The sequence below is a fragment of the Aquila chrysaetos genome, chromosome 11, assembly GCF_900496995.4.
Source record: "Aquila chrysaetos chrysaetos chromosome 11, bAquChr1.4, whole genome shotgun sequence".
NCBI lineage: Eukaryota > Metazoa > Chordata > Aves > Accipitriformes > Accipitridae > Aquila > Aquila chrysaetos.
The window spans coordinates 4333048-4357712 of record NC_044014.1 but is presented as its reverse complement, the minus strand read 5'-3'; the positions used below and the strand labels follow the sequence as shown (position 1 = coordinate 4357712).

The window sequence follows — 24665 nt, the reverse complement described above, 5'->3', positions numbered from 1 at the left end:
CGCGGCCGGGGCCTGCGGACCGTGTTGGGAGGGGGTGCTCAGTTCCCTCAAAAAATCCGAAGCGTTTTATAGTTTTGTTTCTAAGGAACGGTAACGGTCCAGATGACCGGATTTTCCAGCCTGCTGCTGGATGGTCTGTGCGGGGAAATAGCTGGGCTGGAGTGAAACCAGCGGGTGCCTGCGGCGCTGGGAGCGTGGCAGGATGTCGACAGGACGCTGTCTGCAAAATCACAGCCGAAACTTTTTTCTTTTGCGAAGCAAAAGGGGGACACAAGAATCCTGGGGGGCTTCGTAAGCTTAAAACATCCCATAACGGAGTGCCCAAACTGAAAAATCCGACAGACCGGGAGTGACGAAGGGCACTGCTGCTCGGTCAGCTCCCGTACCGCTCCTCCTCTGCGACTTCTTGCCCAGCCCTCCGAAACCCGCACAAAATACCCAACTGCCTCCTGCAATCTCACTGGTTTGGCAAACGACTCGTCGCCTGGAGATGCTCGCTCCTCTCAGCGAGCTAACGCTCGCCGGCGCTTGGGTGCATGTCCCACCGCAAGCCCAGGGGCACGGCAGGCGCCAGGCTCGGGTGAAGGGCACCCAGCCCAGCCTGCCAGGAGGCCGCAGGGCCCGGTCCAAACGGCCCAACTCTCTCCCTGCCCCACGGAGCTGGGTCTCGACCTTCCCCCCGCCTCAGCAGCCCGGAATGGCGGCCTTGTCCCCGTGTGGGACGGGACTACATTTCCCAGAAGTCCCCACGCGGGCGCCGCTGCCGGAAGTGGGCGGGGCCGCGGGCTCTCGCGGTGGCTTGTGGGGCTCGGCGGCGGCGGCGGTGGTCTCCCATCATGGCGGCTTCCATCTCGGGCTACACGTTCAGTTCCGTCTGCTACTACAGCGCCAACAGCAGCGCCGACCACGTAGGTACCCGGGACCGCCGCCTCCCGGCGCGGTGAGGCGAGGCGAGGCTTCTCTCGGGTTGTAGGGCTCGCTTACCCTACCCGAACAGCGGGCCGGGCTGGGCCCCGTCGCCACCGGTCGGGTCCCGGCCGGGGGTAGCGGCCTCGCTCGGCTTCTACCGGCGAGATGGAGGTGCTCCTCGGCGGCAGGGGTGGCCGTGGGGTGCCTCCCGGTCCCGGCTCGGCGGGAGGGGTGTGTGTGTGGGGGGGGGGGGGGTGACTTGCAGACCCTCGGCCGCCCTGCCGGTCTGGGGAATGGCTGGTGTGGACGTGGGGCGCCGGGGGCTGTCCCCCGCCGGCGTGGGGTTCTCGTGTGGCACTCGGGAGATGGGTTGTGGGCGAGAAAACGCGTGTGGAAAAGCTGCGTGAGCGTGCGTGTAGGTTGCGGTAGCGCTGGCTTTCCGGCGCCGGTCGCAACGCGGAACCGGGGCGTTTCTAAATCCCGATGTTTTGCTGAGAAACTTCTAGTCTGAGCTTGCTCCCTTATCTCTGCACCAGGGAACGGCGCACCGCCGTTTCAGTGCTTGTGCCAAAAGCGCCTGATGCCCGCTTATTCCCCTTCCTCCTGTTGGGCGGGGATGGAGGATCAAAGATGACTTTAAGTTAGTTACCTTCTGAGTGTTATGATCCCTGGCATTGTTCAAGGTGTAGCCCAACCTCCGTATGTAAGTTTTGAGAAAGCCTCTGCAGATGTAAACTCCACTTCCCCATTGCTTCGAAGGAACCGAGCAGTGCTCCTCCGCATCCACCCTCTGCCTGCGTAGCTGGGACTGGAGGCAGAGCACTCCTTTACGTAATCTGTGTTTGCCTTGTGTCAGTTGTGTGTTACCTACGGAAGCTTTTGGTGGAATATTGGTTTTGGACAACCTGTTCCTGTAGTGTTGTGGAAGGGTGTTGGTAAATCAGAAAACCGGTCTCTGTAAACCGAAGGACAGATTATACACCTACTGCAGCTCAGATATGTGTTTCAAACTAAATCTTTGGGTTAATTCTTCCATTTAATGCCGAGAAGGTTATGGTAAATGACTGTGTATAGTGTTTTTTTTTTCTATTTTTAGTCTTTTTTTTTTTCCCTTTAAAATTATAGGAAGGATTTCTGCTAGGAGAGGTGAGACAAGAAGAGACCTTTAGCATTAGTGATTCACAGATCAGCAACACTGAATTTCTACAAGTGATTGGTAAGTAATAGAACTTTGAGAAATTGTGAAAGAAGCACTGTTCAGTTCTTCAGTTTTCAGTACAACAATTCAGTAAGAATTACTTCACTTGTGAGACCAGCACAAGGCGTTCTAGTCTTTCAGAATCTCATTTACTACAGTATTTGTGTGTTCGTGGTTGAGATGTTGGGAAAGGACACAGTCCTTTGCTAGATATGGGGGGTTTTATGCATCTGCCTTTGTGGAGAAAAGGTCGTTTGTTGAAGGCATTTATCTGCATTTCATGATGGAGAAATTATTTATTTGCCTTTTGGTCCTGCAGGGCATTTCCTGCTTGATAGGGTTGCCTACATACAAGCACGCGCTCAAAATAAAATAAAATAAATGCATTGCTTGATTTACTAATACTGAAAGGGGGCAAATTTCCAGTAGAGGGTTTGGGTGGATGGCTGGCAGTTGATGACATCATAAACTGTCACAGCAAGATTTGCCAAGGAATGTTTGTCAAACAGTTTACTTTATTGATAAGCACAAGGACTGTACAGCTGATGTGGTGGTGTTGTGAAAAGTGAAAGCAGGTCTAAGATCAAGTGTTGTTGGCTGAAAGTAGATATTTTTACACATGAGTGAGAAGCTGTTGCATTTTTTTTTAGCTCTATGGTTTATAAAAAAATAGGAAACCCCTGAAAGAAAATACCATTTTTGTTTACATATATATAACCTGATGTTAAAATGCATCTAAACCTTCTTTAAAAACCTGAATGTGTACGTACCTGGCTTTGTGGATCTGATTCCAGATAATATAGCAGGGTCTGCATAAAGCTTAACTAATATGCAAACATATTGCGATTGACTCTCAAATGTTACTCTGATACAGAACTAATGATCTGTGAAAGTGCAGATTGCATTATGTTACATCTTAAGATACTTGCCACCTTAAAGTAGTGATGGTTGTGTATATAAGAATCCAGAAGGTTAAGTAGTTTCCTGTTGCAGTTATTCCTAAGGAAACACGGGTGATAAATTGACTGTGTGAAGTGTCAATTAATTACAATTAATTAATCGAGCTAAATTACAAAAAATAAAGGCATAGGATATTTTGTGTGTGTCAAAGTCCTGTATAAAGGCCGGCAGCTGATAGCTATGTCTGTTCAGACAAAACTAGACATTACTATTCAGTGGTGACTGATCTTAGTTATTGTTGACAGTGTAATAGAGTAATGTCACCAACTGCAGCCTCAGCGTGGTTGCATAAGCCAAGTGTTTGTGGTGTTAAAAATTACTCCCTTTTTAGATAACTCTTTTGTCACATTCTTGGTTACAGTTATTTTCTGAAAAGGGAAATTACCCACCCCTAGAGATCTTCTGGATTTATTTTTTTTTTTTACTTCAATATTTATTCATCGACATTAACTCTTGAACTCCCAGCTCAACTCATGAACTGAGAATGACAGTTTTGTGGCACTGTTGTCACAGATGAGTTTTAACATTCTTGCATGCCTGCTGTCTCAAAGCTTAGTGGTGGTGTTTGAGTATATATGTGTATGTAGTGTATGTACTATATATATATAAAATAAGTCGATGTGTAAAACTTAAATTTAGAATGATGGCTGCTTCGTGTCTTCTGAGCAGTAGGCTTGTCGCTTCCTGTTTTTCAAAAGACAACAGGTCTGTGTAGCAATGTAATAACTTGAGAATCAAGTATGTATTCTCAGTCATAGTCAATATATTTGCTGGAAGGAGTGGGTCTAAGCTGGAATAACTACACTTACTGGCTTTGTTTAGCAGATCGTTTCCACAGTGTGAAAATACGGGGTTGACACACTTTTAAACAATTCCAAATAAAGAAAGTCAGTAACTAGCAGCAACATCGTGAGTTCTTGCCAGTGAAAATGTATGGTTTCTCAGTCAGTACGGCTGCCATGGATGTTCAGGGCCTTGTTTTGATAGTGGCTAAATATGCTGAGATGCTAATGTGTGTAGTCTGTTGTTCTTGGGAACTGTGATTTGATTCTGACTCTGCTGAGACTGCAGTCATGAGCAGCCTGTGACTTTCAGAACAGCAGGTGGTGAGTCACTCTCCAGGAAGGAAGAGTCTAAACAAAGTTGTTGCTAAACACTCCGGTGGGGTTCTAATATAGGAGCTTGAGATATTATTGCTACATAAGTGCTATTCAGTCTGAGCACATACAGTTTTAGACAAAAGTTATGTGATCAAGGTATAATAATATGAATAAATGACAAGCTGTATTTGGTAAAAAGTCGGAGTAAAGGAGAACTTTAAAGAAGTACTAAACACTACAAGAAAGTTAAGTCATGCTTGGTGTTAGAGAGACAATGTAGATAGGAATTTTGCTCTTGTCTCGCTCTTCTCTGAGATTACTGACACGTTATAACCTTTGCTGCTGAAATAAACATCTTAGCATTTATTACAACCTCTTCAATGGAAAAAAATACTGCTGTGACTTTTTAATAATTCATATAACAGAATTATAAATGTCAGTTAACCATTTTGGAGTGCCGTTTAACCCCTTTTCTCATTAGAGATTCTATTTGCCTTGCCTTTTAAAATATTCTAATGTGTAACATTTCGGTGATTTCCTTCCCCATCCCTTTTTTATTCATTGCTGCTGTAATAAACAGTGTATATGAATGCAAGTAAAATGTTGTGGAAAGGTGTATCAAAAAGAAAAAAAAATCATAAATGCCTTTGTCAGGAGGTTACAACTATAAGATAGTATCAAAAGTGTGTATTTGAGGCTTAGAGATATCTGAGTGTATCTGAGCAAGTGTATGTCTTGCTTATTGTTAAAATATTTTCCTCTGTAAAATGGCAGATTAGAAAGAGAAGCTAGTTTTCCAGGTATGGTGCTGTGTCATCAAGTGTTGTTGAGACATTAAGGGCAGTGTGTGGTCTGACACAAATGTTTATTTGCTCAGTAGCTGTGATGTGGAAAGTTCATGCTAGATATGCCACTAATTTCTCTTTACCTTGAGCAGTTGGACATATGTTTCCTTTTCTTTTGTTTGTTTGTTGTTGCAGAAATCCATAACCATGAGCCTTGTTCAAAACTCTTTAGGTAAGCATTTTCTGTTGTCTTCTTATGTTGGCTGCAGATTATAAAATAGGTAGCTCACTGAAATATATTAGCATTTCAAATGTACCTACCATTGTTTGCTCATGTGATATTACAGAAATACATGTAAATGGCACCAACCATGACAATGAAAGTATGAGTTTACAGTTTTAGTAGCACTTACCTTAGGTGAGAAAGGGTTCTGAGGTAGCTAGTACAGACTTGCTTCTCTCTCTCTGAATTTCCACCTCGTGTAGTTAGTGGAGGTAGGATAGCAGTCAGATCAAATAATATCACTCTGATAATTAGGATGAATGTCAAAACCAATTTAAGTTATTGTAGTCTTAGGTTAGCTCTGCTTGGGCCTGGTGGGTCACAGAACACCCTGTGTGCCCTAACCTTAGTAGCTTGCTGGGTTAACAAGTTGTTTTCTAGTTAGTTGTACTGACTTGCACTAACTAATTATTCTGAAACTTTCAGCTTACTGTGTTTTTTTCGCCTTCTGATCTCCTGTACTCCAGAATTTAAATTAAATATAGGTCTAATATATTCTATTTAGCAGCTTCCATCTAGTTACATGTAGCTTTTCTCTATAGTCTTCACTTTTTATACAGTGATGTCTTCTAAATTGCTGTCTGGAAACTCTTTTTAGAAGGGATTCCCTATTAATCTCCTCTTGTCTTTATTTAGAGATTTCCAGCCAATTAAGAAGACACAGTACCTTAGATATTATGATTGACATTGGTTGCATTACAGAGAAAAGCTGCAGTCTATTATTATTTGCTATCTGATAATTACAGAGAGTAGGGTACTCTTAACCCAGTGATTTAAATGCTAGAGACTCTACACATCAAGATAATATCCCAGTGTCTAGTAGACTCTTTCTGGTTCCTAGTGATGCTTTGTGCAGTGCATATCAAAACCGATCACGTTTACTGTTTCTCCCAGCTCAAGAAATTGGTTGTTAGTAACTGAGCTGATGGAGGAAGGGGAAGAAGTCTGTATTTCACTGCATGCTTTCTGCACAAGAAAACCGATGATTTATTTACTTCAGAGCACAGGAGAAACTCTCACAGCTCATATAGCTTTTATCAGTACCAGACTGTGCTGTTGGTTTCTCTGTTCCGTTAGTTGTAGCAGTTGCTGATTTGGGGGCATTCTACCTTATCCTTTGGACTTAAGTGTAGCCAGTCTGAGGAGGCCTATCGCTCATCCACTCTGTATTCTTGTAAGCTGGCACTGCTGATGTTGAGTATAGCAGGCTTGGTTCCAGTGCTTTTACCAACACGTGGGATCTGAATAAGAAGCAAGGATTTTAAAAGGACTGATTTCTTTCTCTGTGCAGTTTTCAAATTAAGGTGTTTCATTATGTACTAGTTGCTCATCCCATAAGAAAATTATTCTTGTAAAGCACAGGAAGAGAAATAATTGGATATCCACTACTTACAAGAATGTACAAATATTGTGAACATGAATTGAAAAGATTATGCAAATATTATGTAGTATCTCAAATAAGTAATTAGTTGTAGTCTTAATATTCACAGTAACTTGCATCTTGAAACAAATTTTATTTCCACCCTTATTTACCAGCCAAGTACTGAGCTCAGGATTTTCTGTTGTGTTTTTTTTACCACCACACACAAGAGTTGAGATCATAGACCTCTAAAACAGAGTGTTTTCCTGCACTGCTTTAGGTGTTAGTGATATCAGCTCTTGAAAGAGACTAAGGACTTGGCAGGTAAGTCAAGGAGGAATCTATTTTCAAATGTTTTTCCTTTTATCATGAAGTGTGATCTACTTGAATTTATAAACCTGTCTGTGTAGATAGATTTATAAATTCTTAAATCTGTCGTGTCCTCAAAATAACAATATGTCAGGGTTTGGGCCTCAGTTCTGTAAGCAGAGCCATATGGGAAGACCACGGTACTTCGGATTCTTGCTGACCTCAATATAATTGTGTTGGTTGCAAGGGTCCAGTCATGTGAGTCTAATTGCAGAACTGGAGCTCAAGAAATTGATTTGTGGTTGCATGTAAAATGGCCCTGCTCTCCTTTCTTCTTTGGCAGGTGGGCCTCTTACTATTAAAGCAGAGTTTTACAGAATGCTGGTCAAAATAAAATTACACAGTCCGTTCATGTACATACCTCTTGTTGTAGGGGCTTCCAGTGAAATACTAGGCATCAAACTAATGTGTGCAATGAAAGCATTTTAAAGCTAATAATTATCAGCATCTTGTATTTCATTACTAGTGGTTTAAAAGTGGTTAGAGTTTTTGCACCAGCTAGTCTTCTGCATCTAATTTAAATGCTCTGCACCTTCCTCTGTAAGCAACTACCTCTGTCTATTAGCTGTGCGGTCAAACCTAGGCTTCTAACTGTGCTCTATACAGCACCTGAGTTGGATATCCTAAGCAGGTGGTGTGAATACTGACCTATGCTGATAAAGGTAAAACTGTAGAAGTTGCTTTGTAATGTCTGGAATGCCATCTATTCAAAGAACAGTCAAAGTATAAATTATTTACTTTATGTATAATGTGTGTGTGTAAACTGTGTACCTACCTTTCTCTCTTCCTTTTTGGTTCAAGCTTTTATGACTATGCAGGCAAGGTTAATGAGGAGAGTTTGGACAGGATTCTTAAAGACCGAAGAAAAGTAAGTTTTCTATCTTTTCCTCCTCTTCTAGTCATTAGAGCCTATAATTAGAAAGAGCGGTTTTGGAAAACAAACAAACAAACAAAGGTAGTTAACTAGAAGCAATATTTTCGTTCACAAATCTGATGGTTTGTTTTGACCCAAGGCTTGTCCTGTACAGAGGTTGGTGGATTTGTGGTACTTGGGTTAAATTGGGGGCAATGTCTAAATTCCCTAGAAAATGGAAAGGATGCAAAGGATTTAAGTTTAGGTCTCCAAAAGTGAAGGGCTAGTATTAACTCACTCACATTTCCGAGCTAAACATGTAACATAAAGATTGTGTACTCTGCTGCTGAAACCAACAAAAATGTAGCTGATCTGAAAATCTGTTTTAAAGAGTTAATTTAAAAGGTTTGTAATGATATAGGCTTGTAATTGCAATTTTCGCACTGTCAGTTTTAAACTGGAAAAACTGTTCTATCAGTTATGTCAGATGTTGTCACAGCTTTACGTCACGCCTATGTTGTTAGTAGCACAACTAGTATTAAGAAGATTAAATTTTAGTAGTTATTTGGAGAAGTCAAACCTTTTTTCAATGTTTTGTCTCGTTCCATACTTGTAGTACACTATCTTTCTAATTATTGAGTCATTGATTCAGAAATTCTCATAAACTGGTCCATCAAAGAGCTGAGTTGAAGGTGTGGTTCCTTATGTAGTGAAGTGAATCCACCAGCCATCTTGCTCTGGCAAGACGACGGTGGCTGACTTGCATGGTTCAATTCGTGGCAACTGTGGACCTTGTTAGACCTAGCAGAAAAGCATCACTAATATGTGAATTGGACTCACGAGGTCTGGTTAGCGCCAGAGCTAGTACAAGGTAGAGGTGGTTAAAACGAGACCTTTTTTCTTGTTTGACTTATTTTTACAAAGCACCAGGAAACCAGTGTCATTCCAGCTGCTTGTAGTACTGCTGGTTGTGTTTCACTAGTAGCAGAGCTAACTGTCAAGGCGTGACCTGTTGGGCTTTTGGGATTTCTGTCCTCTACATGTGACTCAAGTGTAACTTTCACTAGTCTGAGTAAGGATGCCTACTGTGTGACTTGATCATCATTATGCAAAGTGTGTGATGACAGTTGCCTAATTAGCAATTGAATTTGCAGTCTTTTCTGTTTACCTTACCCACCTGGACTGTGGACTTTTGCTTGCAGACAAGGCTTACACTGAGGAGGGATCTTTAGGGAAGCAAGTCCTAAATCTGTGCAACTTCTGCAACACCGATGATTATAGTGCTTTTTTCTTGTCTGTTTCTTCCAGCAAATGCTCTCAGAATAAACTCCTCTGTCTGTACTAATGTATTTATGCCAAGTACGTAGGGGCTTTGTGTGCATATTTGTACATACAGACATGTACATCTTTATGCTGATTATGGAGTGAGTTTCCAGGCTCAGATCCTGAATTCTGTAACCCCATAACTCTACTCTAGAACACTGCAGAGCAGGTGGAGTTCCCCTTCAGGAGACAAGGCAAAAAACATAATCAAAAAAATGTTTGTGTCCCACTAGTTTTCAGTTGAGTTTTACTTTGTTAGGACCTACCTTCCAAGGAGACTCTGGCAAGATGCATTATCTGTGGTGAGAAAGCAGGCAAAACTGGAGACATGAAAACTTGCAAGCTTCATGTGACTAAAGCACCACAGATTTAATGACATTAATTGTCATAATGTCAAAAAAGAAAGAAATACTGCTGTCTGGGAAGAAAGACAGTCTTGTATTCTCTTCTGTTAGCAAACTAAGCACATTATTACCTTCAGACTAAGTAATTGTACAGATGTACTATAAAAAGTTAAAAACAGTACTTCTAATTTTTTTATTTAACACAGGAGTCATATTGTTTAATATGTAGCATCTGCTCTATTCCACTGAATATATACATGCAGTCTTAATGCATCACCACATGATAGTGCCTATTCCTGGGACGCTTCCTAAACCAAATTGTTAATGATGTGTCCTTTTTCATTAATCTCTTGAATGTTAGTCTACATGAAGTAAAGGAGCTTAATGCATGTTGTATTCAAAATAATAATTGAATTAGAATGGGTCTTATCTGATGTACATACGAATCTTTTCACAATGCAATACATGAGACACTTATTGTTGTACACAGCAGATTAGTCCCATATGTCTCATGAACAGACATGAATTTGCAAATATGTTTGAAGCACTGGAAGTGTCTTACAAATTACTACAAGTGAATAGGCAGTTGAAATATTTAGGCTAAAGAAAACCCACATCTGCTGTGTTTGAAAACAGCTCAAGTCTAATAATTTGAAGATGCTCCAAGGTTTGTTGCTAAAATTAAACAATTGAAGTATATTGGAAATGGGATCTTGAATGCCGCTGAGGGGACACGGGTGTTTGTAGCACAGTAAGGTTGAGCAATTAATAGTCGTTGTAACAGGTTGTCACTTGTTTCAGGTTATTTAATAGGTGCAAGCCTCTAGTAATTCAGTCTGATTTTGTTGTAATAAAGCCCTTGGCTAATTCATGTGATACCACAGTTTTAGCAACTTTATTTATCAGAAGGTAAATCTGTATCTCTCAGTTGATACTTTGTTTTTTTCTGATGTATTTTGGTTACAGAACGTTATTGGATGGTACAGATTTAGGAGAAACACTCAGCAGCAAATGTCATATAGAGAGCACATCATTCATAAACAGCTGACACACATTCTTGGAGTGCCTGATCTTGTCTTCCTTCTCTTCAGCTTCATTTCCACTGCAAATAACTCAACACATGCTTTAGAATATGTGCTTTTTAGACCAAACCGAAGGTAAGCAATCTCTGTATATGAAACAGTCCTCATTTTTTGTTCTTCTTCTTACTGCTATTCTTTATACTCTAAACTATTTTGAAGTTTGTACAATTACATGTAAAGAAGGCTTTGTGTTTGTCAAATGATGTCTTGGTGTTCGATTGTTAGTGATGACAGCTTTTTTTTTTCTGTGCATGTAATTTATAAATTAAAGTTTTGGGGTGAGAAAAAGTTCTTTTCAGTCTTATAATCTTCAGACAACAAAAGAAAAAAAATTTTAAGAGAAATCAGATGTCAGTACCATGTTTCTTATAATAGACCTGAATGTAGCTTCACCCTTCTTGTATCTGTGCTAGTTTGAATGCACAATTAAAGGGCTCTAAGAGGTATAGAGGTAGGCCTCTCTCAAGGGAGTTTTTGATCATGTGTTTATTTTGAACACAACTTCTAATATTTAGCAGCTTTTATAATAAACCTAATGCAGAAGCTTTAAAATTAGATGAGTTGTGATCATCAGAGATGGGATAATATCAAGGCTATTGTAAATATCTTTTGAATAAGAATTAAAAAGTCTTTCTAAACTTTCTCTACAGGTATAATCAAAGGGTGTCACTTACTATTCCTAATCTAGGCAACACTAGTCAACAGGAATACAAAGTTTCTTCAGTGCCAAATACTTCTCAGAATTATGCCAAAGTTATTAAGGAACACGGGTAAGGATTTTTCCTTTGCAAATGAAGTACAGTCATCGAGCTTTGTGTTCTGTACCTTCCAAAGAATACTACAAATACGCGTTTCAAGCAGGAAAAAACTAGTTCTGGAGGAGAGTGATCAGTTCTAGTGCGCTTTTTTCGTGCTTAGATCTGAATCTTTTAGAAGCACAAAGAGGGACTCAGTGCACTAATCAGAAAAGCAGAGTTGGTGTGGCCAGTTGGTGCTGTAGGCCTTCTGGCTGGAAGTTTCTTACTTGATTTCCACACCACCCCCAAGGAATTCTGTGTGCAAGCTTGATTTAAAACTTGAACTCTGACTTGGAAGTGTTGAAGTCTTGTTGTTGTTCTTAAGTAATTTTAATTAAATGCTGCAAAGTAGCTCTTCTGACTGTTAACAGTGAAATTATACAAGCTTAAAGATTTCTGCACAAGTTTAACCTCATTTAAATGGGACTCTATTGTTCCAGAAGGAGTTTTGGTATTGAATATGCTGCTGTCCAAATTTTGGTTCTTGAGAGTATGGTATTTTTTTAGCAATATAAAATGAAATACATTTTAGAAATACAGTGATAGACTGCTTAACAGCAATTCAAAGGCAGCATAAGCTAGAAACTTATGTTGTCTTTTCTTACTAATGATTTCTGCTTTTTTTTTTTTTTTTAGTACTGATTTTTTTGACAAAGATGGAGTGATGAAGGACATCAGGGCTATATATCAGGTTTATAATGCACTTCAGGAAAAAGTACAGGTAACTTCCTTTACTTAATACTGGTCAGTACATATGTGGCATCTTTTGTTTGTCCTTTGGTTAAACCAGGAGTGGAGGAGATGGAGATCTTTAGAGCTCGTAAACAATTTATCATGAACTGTGGGAAAATAAGTCTGACTTTAATAATGAAATGTGTCAGTTTCTGTTTAATGTGTGCATTTGCAGTGGATGCTGTAAAAGTGGTTGGTATGAATATCATCAATTGTTTCTCTTTTGCAAGTAAGAATGATTTAATGCTTAGTGATTTCTGGGAGACATTAGCTATTTTTAAGTGTATGCGTTGAAGAAAAGCCTTGCTGAAGGCTGTAGGGATTTGCACAGGTTTAAAGGCTTGCCTGTGTGAGTTTAAAAATTACTCCTGGCTCTTGGTATGTAGCGTGCAGCAAAGAGCTCCATCTGTTAGTTAAAACTTGTGAATGTTTTGTGTAGAGCATGAGTGAATCCTGCTCCAAATGTGGCAAAGCATCTGAAAGTGCCTTGAGTGTCAAATCTACTAAATGTAAGCTTGTCAATTCACAGCTTGTCCTATGTGAAGAGCAGCATAGCTGTGCTGCCTCAGGAGCACACGCATCTGCTAATTGTGCTGTAGTCACAGCTTATTTCCAGGCTTTCCCCTTACGTCTGCCCTGGAGGGATTTGTGTCTCTGCTCTAGCTTAGCTTTGCTGGTTGGCACATGTAGCAGAGAACAAGGCAGTAATCGCTCCAACCATTCCCTGACCCTGCTTGCACAGGAGAACTACTATTTCTCGGTGGAAGTTGCTGCTTTCTAACCTGCCTTGTAAGGTGGGTAACTCTCAACGAGAAGGCAGACGGCTTTCATGCCGACTTGAGACATGAAAATTTATTTTCAGAGGTCTATCCCATTAGCTAATGGTATTATTCAGTAACGCTGTTTTTGCCAAGAGCGCATATATCCTTTCGTGCTCTTGCTGTTGTTTGAATTAGTGTCTAGAAAAATGGAAAATGTAACGTCATCAGGGAGTTGTCTTCCTACCTGTAAAAACTGTGACTTTGTTGTATTTCACCGTGTAAATCATGCTGCTGTACATTGTTTACGGAGCTTAAAAGTAACTTGGGTGTTAGCTGACTTGAGGAACTTTTATCTTTAAAGTGGCTGTTTCACAGAGAATGTTACAGGACTGGAAATAAGTTTTCTCGTAAAGCAGCTGACACATGTACTTGCATTATGCACCATTTAGTTGGGAGGGGAGGGTTTAAACTTTATAAATTTCTAAAAATTAGACATAGAATCATAGAATGGTTTGGGCTGAAAGCACAGTTAACTTTTTTCAACTCTGTAGGTAAGATCACTAATAGTAACCTTTTGGAGAAGAAACAGTAAATGGCTAGTGACTTACTGTTTAAGACTCATCAGTGCTTTTGGAATTGTGTATTCTTCAGAACTGATCATGTTTAATTATAATGACCAATACTTAATTTCTGAAGAAGTAAACAATATCCAGTATAACATGGTTAGATTAAAAAAGAAATCAATATTATCCAGAACTGTTGTTAAACATGGATCCTTCTGTGGAAAATTTCACATTCATTTCCTAACCAGGATAGAGAAATCTTCTTGAAAAATCCATGGGTCTTGTTTATTTAATAGAGGTATCAGTTAGGAGATCAGCTTGGAACAGTTGTCTCGAGTCAACTGTTTCATACCCCAGTTCAAATTTGGTATAGTACAAAAAGTATGCCCCTTTATGCTACATTTTAAAATCATGTTGCTATAGTATCATTATTGTGCTAACAACAGTGTATATTAAAAAAAAAAAAAGTCAGATTTCTTCCACTAACTAGGAAGAACTAACTTTGGATCTTATTAGAAATCGTTCTGTAATGATGAATTATCTGGAAATGCTTTTCCTATCATGCAGCAGTTGGCAATTGGCAACAGCCAGTAAAGAAAAGGATCTTCAGGTTGAATATTATGCTCTGATATAGTTAACTCCTGCTCTTAGTTTTGTGCTTTTAACGGCTTCTTGTCTGATAGTAGCTTTGTTAATGTTGTTATGAAAGTCTTTCATGTATTTTTGCAAGATCTTAGCATATCTTATGTTTTTCTCCTAGGCAGTATGTATAGATGTAGAAAAAAGTGAACGTGTTGTTGAATCTTTTCAAGCTGATGTAAACAAGTTAAAAAGGCAAATCGCACAAAAGAAAAATGAAAAAGAACAAGAAATAAGTAAGTTGCCTTTTAATTATTTTGTTTCAGAAGCAGATGCTGTAAGGACAAAATGTTTTCTGGTATTATTTTGAGTCGTATTGCTGATAGCTCATAGCAAAAGAAAAAAAAAACCATATTGGGAAGGGTATATGAAGGATTTACATTGAATGATACCTGAACTGTGAAAGTATGTGTGCTGCAGATATTTCTGCAGGAATCATCCAATGTTAGCAAACTTTAAACACAGGAGAGAGACAAAGCTGTAGAGAAAGAATGACAAAGTCAGTTCTGGAAATAACACAGGAAAAGATTTGTTGTAGGAAAGGAAAAGTGGAGCAAAGCCAGGAATGGAAAAAGAAAATCTAAACACTGGAGAGATTCCTTCTGAAGTATTACGTAGAAACAGGGTACTGTGTTTACAGGCCAGTAGCTATCAATGGTTTTTGAAATCATTGTTCCCTTTCCCACTCCCCAACCCTATCCCCAGTTGTATTACTGAACACCAGACAAATTGGGTGAAGGAAAATGAGTGCTGAAGTGATGAATGTCGTTGTAGATCATCTGAAGTGTTGTCTAGATGATTTTTGTCCTTGTAGCTTTTAGTGGATGTATCAGGTTTTTCAACACTGATTTAGAGAAGACCATCAGCATTTTTATCCTCCTCTCCCACTTCGTAGTTACTGAATCCTAATTTAGTCAGCATTTTTTGCATTATTTGCTGCCTTAGTGGTGAACATGATTAGCATTGAACTGCCACTTCTCAGTGTTGAACTAAATCTTCCCAAAGTCCATTTTGAAGTCATTCCTATCTTCAGGAGTACCTGCTAGAAAGTGGAAGAAACTATTTAAATGCAGAATATTGTTGGGATTTGCCTACCTATTTCAAGTACCATATCATCACTGATAGGAATTTCAATCTGTATTAGTTTCAAATCCATGAAACCACTGAAATATTGTCCTTCTTGCAGTGCGTTGGGGGGATTCATTTTGGGGGAAGCTGAATCAGGTAATTCTTTGATTTATTCAAGGCAATGCAAGCATGACAGTCTTCTCTTTCTAGTGAAGCTCTGAACGCAGAAATTATACTTCTGCTGTGTTTTGAAAACCTGTATTAGTATCGAGTTGATTGGGTTTAAGTGTCCATGGTGCAAATAAGTCCCATTAAAAATCCATTTTGTTATTAGGGTCGGTTGTGCATTCTGTATTGATAGTACAAGTTTTCGTAGTATGTATTTAGGACTGGTGGGGAAAGCCATTAATAGGTGTATGTTGATCTTTTTTTGCTGCTCCTTAATTTTCTGAATTGGTGAGATCTATTGTGTGAACATACTTGGCTGGTTGCCACACTGTCCCTCCTTCCTAAAAATTGAATGTGGCTTCAGGAGACTTTTGCTTAGCAATAGGTAGGTTTCGTGAAAAGCCTGGACCTTTCCAAGAAGACATTGCTGATCTAATTTGTGAGCGTAAGGGAAGACTGAAGGTAGAGGGTAGGAGCACAGAATAGGCAAGTGGAAAGCAATATTTTAAAAAAAAAAAAAAAATTCATAAACAAATTACATATTTCAGGAAACATTGCCTTTTTTCCCATGTTTTGAAATGGTAAGCAAATAACTAAATTTTGTAATTTTAGCTACAAGTTGTTTTTTATTATTTGTGTATCTTGTTATCTAAAGCTGTGTCTGAGACTCAAAGGTGGCTTAGATGGGTTAACGCCCTAAACTGTGCAATAGGCCCCTCTGCTGCTATGACTGGATATTTTTATTTTCTCCAGGCAGCAAGGTACTGTTACCACGTGAGCATTTTAGAGCAAAGTTTGATCTGTCAGCCCAGGTTCTTCCTTCTCTGAACCTCAAAGATAAGGTAAAGAGCCAGCATTGGCCACAGACCATTTGAAAGATGGAAGTGGCATGAGTCACTGCTGTTTCCTGCTTGGCTGTAGATGAAACAGCCAGGGAACTGCTACTACGCAAGCTAGCAAGAAGTAGAGATGGGTATTTAGTGTGACTGGAGCTGATCCCAGCCCATATGGCAAAAGGTGGGGGAGGAGGAGGAAAGCAGTCGGTGCTAGCCTCTAGATACTACCAGTGAGATGCAAATGCTGGACTGAAAATTTATGCCAGAGCAGATAATCATGTGAGAGGGCTGAAACAAGAAAACATGCAGCTTGTATCTCTGCAATATTTTTAGATGCGAGTAGCTAAATACTGAAGCTGGCCTTCTGTTCTCTCACTTTCTCAATATCGGGAGAATTTCCTTGGTTTTAGTGAGTTAAATGTTCCAGTTAATCATCCTCTGAGCTGGAGGAAAAGGGAGCATTTGATTCAAATTCCTGCGGTAGTGTGTGAAAGCTTGTTATTCCTACAAATTTTTGTTTAACAGGTTATGATTTTAACACTCTCGCATAAAAGTCAGTTGAGACTTTACTTGCCAGATCACTGAAATAATTTTGTACATGTAGTAGCATGTTCTAGGGTAGGGTGAGTGCTGGGCACTTCCCAGATGCCAGGAAATCTCCTACTGCAGTTCTTGTACTGTGGACCAAAAATGGAGTGCTGTTATGTAGCCACTTGAGGGAATATGCTCTTTTTTTATTACTGAAGAGATATCTTATTGACTTGATTAAAGGAGCTCTTCAGCCTTGATTTTTGCTTTTTCCAGAAGCATAGTGTTACAGTAAGTAGAGCTGATACCATTTTGTCTGTCACCTAGCTGCAAGGCAGCTTTACATATACCGGGTGTCAATTCTGGCAGATGTTTGGAGGCTAATAACAAGTTAGAAACCAGTTGAAAACTGAAGTTTCTCCCAGTGCTTAACAAACCTTCCTGCAAGGAAGTTTTTCCTCATGTCTAATGTATACTACTCTATTTTAAGCTGCCTTCTGCTTACCTTTCCACAGCAGCCTCTTACATACATTTGAAGACTGAAACTGTTTCCTCACTTTTCTCCAATTATCCCAGATACTGCAGTATTTCCTCTTAGGTCATGATATCTAGAGCTCTAATGAGTCCTTTTCTTTTGTAGAGTTTCTCCAGTTTTTCCCTATTTCTTAAAGTGTGGTGTTCAAAATTAGATATAGTATTCCAGTTGTAGTCTTAACCATTACAGTACATACTGAAATAATACTTACCTATTTCTCAACAGCTGAGCACACTTAATGCATGTTGATATTTATAGTTTACATAAATCAACAGTAAACCTGTGTTTCTTTTCTGCAGAAGGATGTAACTTCCTCATTTTGCAGTTTGTGCAGTTCATTATTCCTGTGCATGTCTTCCTTAAATTATTTTCCAAATCACCTCATTAAGATCACTTTCAAATTCCGGTTCTGATACTCTGTTATACTTGCAGCTATTACTAGCGTAGTACCATCTGTAATTTTAATAAGCATGTGCTGATTAAATTCCATCATTTAGGTTGCTAATGCGAGTATAGTTCCAGTGCAGAGCTGCGGGAGCTTCATCTTGATGCATCTTTCCAATGTGACTGATAACCGTTGTAATTGTTCTTTAACCAGCTTTTCAGCTATTATTTTTTTTTTTTAAATCCTCATAGTGCTTATGTTATTGTCTGTTCATTATGAAACATGGAGATGTTGTGAAATCCTTAAAGGCAAGACATATCTGTGGCTTTTGGTCTTGCTTTGATTGTTAAAACCACATGGATTGGAAAGTGACCCTGTCCTTAGTGGACAAATTTATTTATAGCAACTGTCTAACTGTACAGTTACTTAAGTAAAAGTCAAAATGTGGAACTGGTGGTTTTACCCATTACATATGGCTTTTCATAGGGAACAGATTTCAGTGATTGTGTCCGACTTTTCCAGGGACAGTGAAGAACATACCTTACCAGTGTTACACTACTGCAAGAGCCCTGATTGTGGATCGCTGTGCTAGGGATATAGAAACACAAGTTCAAAAGATACTTCTTGCTCAGCTAGCTAGTTAGCAATCTAAATATGAGATATCATATGAGTACAGATGTTTTGGCTAGCAGAAGGTGAGCATGATACACGGTCTTGGCCCGCTAGGTTAATCACAGGCATTGGGAGGGAAAGTTTTTAAAATAATAATTTGAGGGAAGAAGACAAGGTAACTTCTTTGATGTTCATGAGATTGTCCCCTAGCACAAGAGGCATTGTAAGAGAGAGTACAGGAGTATGATTTTTAAGATGTAATATCAACAGTAGAAGCTGATTATGGTCTGATCAAAAGTGAGTCAAGCTTTTAGTACTGAGTAAGACCTCGGTGGAGAGGAGCAGGCACGATGAGCCCTAGCATAGCTACTTTTTGATGTGAGAAGGAACAGAGGAATACGGAGAAGATGAGGTGGAAAGAACAACAGGTTATGGAAACTTCCTGCAGCTGTGTTTTTAGGGGACTTAAACTGGAGGAAATGAACTGTGCAGGATGACTGCACATAAAAATGTAGCACACTTGCACTTTTTGCTTTTTGACACTTTTTGGTTTTTTAAATGGGATCACTAGGATAATCAAGTTGTGCCAACACTGATGTGTTTCATTTAGCACAGCTAAATTTAGGGAAGATATTCTTTGTCAAGCTCAGAGAGTAGGATGTAGTAATAAGCAAGATTTGACACGATGGTTAGGGATAGTGTCTTATATAGTCATCAATACGAAAATCAGAATTGCCAAAGGTGAGTAGTGGAGACTGAGAGGAAAAGATCCAGTGCTGGAGTTTGAAAGCAATGCCAGGGATGAACATTTAATAACAACAACCAGAAAGAAAGAAGAGAGAACAGCGAAGGGCTGGGTGGGTGTGGTATGTTACAGCTAGGTTATATAAAGCATATTGCAAAGTAAGCATTAAGTACACCGATGTTCTTTGCTTTTGTAGGAATGCAGCAAGCAATTTTAAGCAGGCAAATGCCAACAGATAACTTGGAACCTATGTTTGTTCCACGAATGTCCTACACTGGATTTGCTGTGGAAGGCTGCACGCTTGAAGATTCGGATGTCTCTGATCCTCCCCCTCCGTATTCCGATTTCAGTGCAACCAGTCAAGAAAGTACTGTCGGTCACGGTCTCCTAGAAAGTAATGTTTTTATGCCTCGACCTCAAGCAGTAGGTTCTTCCAGTTATGTTTCCACAAATGCAGGATTGAAATATTCTGGTAATGGAGCATCCATGCCATCTTCCCAAAGAGCGGTTGGTGACAATGTTGACGAATCAGAAGACAGTGATTATGAAAACTTGCTTGAACCTACGGAGTCATCTGACAGTGAATACTCACAGACAAGGGATTCACGACCTTCAGCACATCCTGATGGTGATTCCAGGAACACTCAAACTTCTCAGATTTGATAAGGGGGGGGGAAAAATCCACATGACACTGTTTTTTTCATAATTGTTACAGAGAGATTTTGGGGATTTAACCTGGAGGAAATGAACTACACAGGATTACTGTGCACGCAAATTGTAGAAGACTTGCACTAGATGGTTTATTCACCTTGTGATACATTTTGCAAGTTTTATAATGGAATCATTAGGATAATCAAGTTGTACTAATACTGATGAGGTTCATGGATGTACTGGTAAATGTAGGCAAAATGAAATTTATAGAGATCTTGTAGCTTTTGTTGCCGTATTTTCTTTAAGACAATAAATTGGGATGTAGTAACTAAGCACAGTTAGTCTACAAATAATGTTCTCAAATCAAAACTTACCTCTTGCACTATCATGCCTTGAATTTTAATTTTTGAAAGGGAATAAATGTATCAGCCGCCTTCAAAATAGCTTTCTATGATAAGCCAAATTGGCCTTTGCAAGCAAAGAAATTTTGATAATTCTGAGAAGCCTGATTGGAACAGATGTGGTCTACCTTCTTCTATCGGCATGCTCTTTTAACAGAGGAGGGGTTTGTTTCAACTTTTTTTACTAGCAGAATGTGTGTATCACTTAAAATGATGGTTGCCTTTTTTTCTGTAAAGGGGGTGGGGTGGGTGGGATGACTGGTAAATCATCCAAATGAATGTCATAAATATAATTATTCTGGTTTCGCTGGGTTTACAATGACTTTTATGCCACACTAGCCTCATTTATTGTCTCATTTGTTATTTTAGCATAAATACAGAGTGCACATACAGGAGTAAATGACTGACAGAAGTAGTAAATTCCATCATGATTGGACTTTGGAGTCTGCAAATTACAAACATCAGAGACTGCTTCTTGCATTTTATTTGCATCTGAATATTGGATTTACGCTTCTAGATGAGTTATTTTATGTAATAAATAGGGGATAGAGTAGGAGAAGATTGTTTGGAGAGTCCCCTGGGTTTATTACCTCCTTTCCTCTGGGTGAAATGTGTAAATGATTATTTTAATTTGAATTACAGCTTTTGTCAGAAAATTACCGTTTGGGTAAATGAAGTGTGGTATATTTAGAGAATTCATGTTTGGATGCACTTACTTTTATTTAAATACTGCTTGTATGCTAACGTTGCCCAAAATATGTGAAATTGTGCCACTAAGAAGTTTGTATTATTGGACTTTATCCCTGATCTGTAAATGAGAAAATACACGTTTTAAGATGAGGTCATCTTAAGCATTTATCACTTTGAGGTGTGAATAACCACTTCTTTGGTTTACACCCAGAAGAACAAAGCAGTCGCTTAAAAGTTTAAATATATCGGATTTACAAAAGACTAAAATTTCAGTATGTATTGTATATGTAGGCAAAAGTCTGTTCATTAGCCTCTCCTTACCTGTACTAAATTAAGCAAAATTACTTTGGAGAAAATGAGATGTTAAAATTGCCACTCTTCTATTGAGTGTTTCCACCTTTAAACATTTAGTGGTCTGTTCTAACTATTTTACATTATTCTCATTAGCCTTAACTTGATGCATTTTGTCTTTGAGTGTTGCAATCCACTTAACAGAGAACTTGCTCTGGTTTTATCGCTGGCTATCTACAAGCACCTGTGGTTCAGGTGGTACAGATGTGTGTATGTCGAAATCAGAATTGACAAGATGGCAACTACCGTTTTTATTTTTATTCCGCACAGAAACCTGCAAAATGTACATCTCTGACGAAGCAGTTAAATGTGACAATAAAATCTTATTTAATCCTGTAACTTATATTTTAATATTTGTCAGGTTCCATGTCAGTGAAATAACTCACCAGAATACAGAAATGCAGCTCAAAATTGATGATTTGTTAAAGCTAGTCTGTTTGTAGGACTAAGAGGGGCTTTTGATGGAAGGGGGAGAGGGTAGCACTATACCATGTGTATTACATACCTGCCACACATTCTTGTGATTATGTTGAGGCAAAGATCCTTGAGTTCTGGAATCTTTTAATAACAAAAATTGTCTTAAGTTCTACTTGGTTTTACATATAACATGTAGTTGATTGGAGGTGGAATGAGTATGTAATCATGCCCTCCAGCCAGTGCCTATCTGCAGGTACCTTCATTTACTGTAACTCTTTACTCGTAAGATCAAAGGGTGGTTTTTATTTAGGTTTTTTTGATTCAGATAATATTCTGGTAGAAATACATGCGAATGGACTTTGCAGTTTTCGTTACAGTTCTGTTAAACATAATGGTGTTGGGTTGTGATCCGTCTGAAGGCAATAGGGAGCAGCTTTAATCATAAAGAAAACCAGAACTTTATGCCCATGAAGTACCAGGTTTCCACATCTGACTCGTGAAGAGGTTTTTTTGGTGATTCTCAGGAGCACAAAACCCAGCACCAAGACCTGTAGCAATGTCCACTCACTAACAGGTAGGCAGCATTGAAGAAAAGCTACTAAAAACTGGCATCTGTGCCTGTTAGTTCAAAATCCTGTAGTTTCTCTGGTACAGTGAAATATTTTCTTCTTTTGTGGGAAAGCTAGAACTGCTGTTTCCTTTATTTCCAAATTTCCTTTTATTTCCTACCTCTCCTAACTACTTAGGGACATTTCACTGGCTCTGACGTGTCCTGAGTTAAAATTTAAAGGGAAGCCGCTATTGTTTCGTGTAGCAGCAAAATGAGATAAGCAAGGGAAGACTGATGAGATTTCCTGTTAAGTGGAGAGATGCTTCAGACTGTACTTAAGATAACTAGTATCAGATCAGTATGCTTCATATTCTGTTGTTTAGCACCTTTTATTTAGACTTAATACCTTTGATTATAGCAGTAGACAGCATTTAAAGAAATCAGTATTACTTCAGGTCAAGCTGACAACAGCATCTTCTGTCATAACCACCGCTCCCCACTTATAATTACTGCGGGAGAGAAATCCTCTAGGCGTAGAGGGTGCGCGGTCGTGGTATTTTTGTTTGCAGGTGAACCTCTGCAAATGAGTATGTCTGCTGGGCCAGCTGGTGCTTTCCTTACTGTTTCTGTGGGTCATCTTATGTGAAAGGGTATGCCTTTGTGCTTGGTCAGTGCTTGTCTGTCTCTTTGATTTGTCAGTCTAACTTTGCTTTTTTCAGTGCTGCAGACACCGGCAAGGCTTTTTCTGAGCCTTTTGATAATAGACTTGCTTTGCTTGGTTCTTCCATGGTTGCCTACGAGCAGTCCATAGATCAGCTTGGAAGGTGTTGATCTCTCTGGCTTCCTCTGAGAAGAATCTTCCCCGGCTTTCTCTTGGCATATAAAATTATGGTGGTTTCACATACACGTTTCTCCAGCATATGGACTTCCACCTGTGTGTATTTGCATGTATGTATGCCTTTATACTGCTCACTTCTATAGCTTACAGATCTAGGAAGAAAACAGAAGCTTAATTAGAGGGTTTCATTAGTGAATTGCTAAATACTTGGACACCTGTCCCAGCCTGCGGTTAGAAAAGACAGGGACCCTGACATGGCATTGCTCAAATTTGCATTTGTCACCTCGGAAGGACTCCTGCAAAGCTCTCGCCTGCTTCAGGTTTCACACCTCATCTAACAATGTGTAAGAACATTTCTTCAGATTGTTGACTCCTGTGTTCTCTTCACTCTTGCTTACCTGCAAATAACCTTCTATTGTATAGCAGCACCTTAGCTGAAGTTGCTAGTAGGAGAAAAAAGGAGAGATTCCTTCGCTGTGAACAAAAATACCTGCAGATTCCTCGCTGGGAACAGCTTGTGTTATTCCCACTGGTGGAAGCGGAGAGGGCTGTCTCTTGTACTTACCAGCTTCAAACAAAATTGGGGAGAGGGGGGCTGATCAGTGTTCATGAGGGACAGAGGGGTAGACCAGGTGAAAAATCTCGCAGTTATTAGGAAACCAGGCTGTGATGCTCAGATTTTACCGAGTTGGGAATGGCAGCCGAGAGTCTGGAGGAAACGATGGCTCAGCCCCGGAGACGGGGCAGCTCCTGCTTCGGAGCCGGGTTCATTCTGCTCCCTTCCCTACGATAACCTAGCAATTGGGACGAGCGTCCTGCCCAGCCCAAGAGCCTGGTTTAGCGTGTAGCTCGTGCCTAAGGTCTGCCAGTTTAGGCCGGTGCTTTTAAGATGACGGTGCTTTTTCATAGACCCTGGACACAAAGACCTTTGTTTCCTACCTGGATCTAGAACAACCTAAGGATGGTCCTTGCACCTTCATACCAGGAGCGGCTGCTAATCTTCGTACTTCAGGCATGTCATCGCGGGGGGCGTATAGTTGCCTTGCTAAATTTGCAAGCTCTTTCACTGCTCTCATTCTTGTACAGTTGGTTTCAGATGAAATAACTTTCTGGGCTTTTTTTTCTTAAAGCTAAACTTCTACACTTTCCCATGCATCTGGTGGTAATTTTACTTTAATGATGTCCAAAGCCTCTGAATCCTTCTGAACACAGATTGCCTTTCCGGAATGGCCAGGAGCACTTATCAATCCCCTTGGAGAGTAAAACACCTTGAAGGCAGATCCACAGTCTGTGGGTCGGTGGGGGTAAGCCTGCTGCTCTCTTACGCTGCCGAAGGGAGCAAATCCTGCACTCCGCAGGCAGAGAGAGCAGAGGTTAGGAGAGCTCCCTTTACAAAAGCTGTAGCTTCGGTAAAGTGTGCATTAGGAGCTCAACCTCCTCCTTATTTTGAGAGAATTTCGGGTTCAACTTCCCGAGGCATAGTCCTGCAAGTGAAGATGGATATTAAAGCGGGTCAGCCGAATCGGTATGAGTTACCTTCGTGGAGGAAGGGACTCATCGCAATCACATCGGCATCTCTTGGCACCTAATACCAGGTCCAGGTGGGTCAGGATTAAACCCTGCAGTAGGCTGTGTGCCAGTGGAAACCTAGGAAAGTAGGTTTTTCCTCTTTCTGACCTTTAAACAAGATGTTAACTTGCAGCTGCTTGTCTTTTCCCTAGGCATTGTCCAGCAAAAAGAAAATACCTTATTGCTTTTTCTAGGCTTATTAGGAAAGGGATTCCCGCTGCGCTCTGCAGAAGGAGCTCAAGGCCACCGAGGCCAGGAGAGCT

At 40.0% G+C, this 24665-nt stretch overlaps 1 protein-coding gene across 2 annotated transcripts; it reads left to right on the top strand.

Moving 5' to 3' along the window:
- The first annotated feature begins 771 nt into the window (after positions 1 to 771).
- ABRAXAS2 (abraxas 2, BRISC complex subunit) lies at positions 772 to 21367 on the top strand. Of its 2 annotated transcripts, XM_030030799.2 has the most exons (9): positions 772 to 908; positions 2035 to 2125; positions 5148 to 5184; positions 7766 to 7832; positions 10451 to 10641; positions 11217 to 11336; positions 12000 to 12084; positions 14180 to 14294; positions 19132 to 21367. In XM_030030799.2, exons 1-9 carry the CDS (start codon positions 837 to 839, stop codon positions 19596 to 19598), a joined length of 1245 nt encoding a protein of 414 aa, XP_029886659.1. In that variant the 5' UTR covers positions 772 to 836; the 3' UTR covers positions 19599 to 21367. The 2 variants fall into 2 exon arrangements, with proteins under 2 accessions (XP_029886659.1, XP_040983317.1); XM_041127383.1 differs by lacking the exons at positions 2035 to 2125; positions 5148 to 5184; positions 7766 to 7832 and having other exon boundaries at positions 793 to 908.
- Positions 21368 to 24665: the final 3298 nt, after the last annotated feature.

Bases quoted from the DNA above. Each gene is read 5' to 3' on its own strand.
- ABRAXAS2 (XM_030030799.2), top strand. From the start codon at position 837: ATGGCGGCTTCCATCTCGGGCTACACGTTCAGTTCCGTCTGCTACTAC. The intron at 909-2,034 runs GTAGGTACCCGG...TTAAAATTATAG, and splicing joins CCAACAGCAGCGCCGACCAC to GAAGGATTTCTGCTAGGAGA. The intron at 5,185-7,765 runs GTAAGCATTTTC...TTTTGGTTCAAG, and splicing joins CCTTGTTCAAAACTCTTTAG to CTTTTATGACTATGCAGGCA.